At 38.0% G+C, this 1758-nt stretch overlaps 1 protein-coding gene across 1 annotated transcript in view; it reads left to right on the forward strand.

Annotated features, from left to right (window-relative positions):
* Positions 1 to 1758, forward strand: part of dhx15 (DEAH (Asp-Glu-Ala-His) box helicase 15) — a 67926-nt gene that overhangs the window by 62431 nt on the left and 3737 nt on the right. The window contains exon 12 of the mRNA XM_037675898.1: positions 667 to 857. Within this exon, the coding sequence (XP_037531826.1) occupies positions 667 to 857 (191 nt within the window). The remainder of the gene's footprint in view (positions 1 to 666; positions 858 to 1758) is intronic.

Raw genomic sequence — 1758 nt, forward strand, 5'->3', positions numbered from 1 at the left:
CAAGAAATTACTACTACTTTCTCCAGAAATTACTACTACTTTCTCCACAAATTACTACTACTTTCTCCAGAAATTACTACTACTTTCTCCAGAAATTACTACTAATTTCTCCAGAAATTACTCCAGAAATTACTAAGACTTTCTCCAGAAATTTCTCAAGAAATTACTACTACTTTCTCCAGAAATTACTGGAGAAATTTCTGGAGAAATCTCTGTGCTCAAAGGACACGGCTGAAAGTCAACATTGGATCCCCGTGACGGTCAGGCCCTCCGGCGTCAAAGAAGACCCAGGACTGTTGAACAGCTAGAATCCTACATCAGATAATGATGGGACAACATTCCTTTTCAAAAACTTCAAACTGGTCTCATCAACTCCTAGATGTACACAGACATTTATTAAAAGGAGAGATCGTGAGGTCCCATCTGTTATTAGATGTGTTGCTGCCACAGTTTTTAAAATTACCGCATTTTTCCAAAATATGTAACTTTCCTAATTACAACTTTTGACATGTTTACTTTGTTCCATTGTGAATAAAATATGGTTATGAGGTTTGCAATTCAGTATTCTGTTTTTATTTACCTTTTACACAACTTCCCAATTATATTGGAACTAGTATTGTAAATCAATTCAACATTAACCCTTCGTTACTCCTGTGTCTCGCACAGACCACGATTCCACTCAGTGGTGCTACGATAACTTTGTCAACTACCGCTCGCTGATGTCTGCGGACAACGTTCGGCAGCAGCTGTCGAGGATCATGGACCGGTTCAACTTGCCGAGGAGGAGCACGGACTTCTGCAGCCGAGACTATTACCTCAGCATCCGCCGAGCGCTGGTCACCGGCTTTTTCATGCAGGTCACTGATCAGGGTCTTACTGGGACTCTTAAAGCAGCGGCTCCCAAACCTTTTTACCAACATAATACAAGTTGTAAAGACTTGTGACCCCAACTGTTGCTGGTTGAGTTCTCGTGGCTCATTGAGACTACCTGTATAATTAAAGAGTAAATGCAAAAATTAAAAAAAAAAATGGTTGAAGTGTACAAACGTCACAAAAATCCATTTAAACAACAGCCACGTTATTAATTCGTGACGACTGCCTTTATCTAATAGATATGGATAGATATCCCATTAGCAGTCATTTAAGTTTTTTGTAGATTTTAAGACCCCCAACTTGGCGTTTCATTGCCCTCTGTGGGGTCCCAACCCCAACTTTTAGAACCACTGTCTTAAAGAATAGTTCAGATTTTTTTCAGTTGTGTTCTTTGAAAATATTTTGAACAGGTAATATCTTACCTGTTTTAGACAGCTCTTTGAACAACCTCAGTTTGAAAAAGTAGAGTTTAATTCTGACTGAACTGATGAGCCAATTGCTAATTTGAGTTGGGCCAAAAAGTGGATTGCTGCTGCGGTAAACAACTCTTTGACTTCTAAAGATTATGTGAGTGTTCATGCACACTCTAAGACTATTACTACTGTAGTACTACTAAAATTACTACTCCACTACTACTGCTACTACTACTAATCTAGTAGTACTACTAATATTACTACTGCACTACTACTACAGCTGCTGCTGCTACTACTACCACTATGACCATTACTCTAGTACTATTACTAGTTTTACTACTCTGTTACTACTAATATTGCTACTACTACTACTTTTACTACTCCGTTTCTACTAATATTACTACTACTATTACCACTGTTACTACTTCTACTATTACTGTAGTACTACTACTATTACTACTACTACTATTAC

This window comes from Nematolebias whitei, chromosome 1 (genome assembly GCF_014905685.2).
Source record: "Nematolebias whitei isolate Nwh7 chromosome 1, NemWhi1, whole genome shotgun sequence".
Taxonomy (NCBI): Eukaryota; Metazoa; Chordata; class Actinopteri; order Cyprinodontiformes; family Rivulidae; genus Nematolebias; species Nematolebias whitei.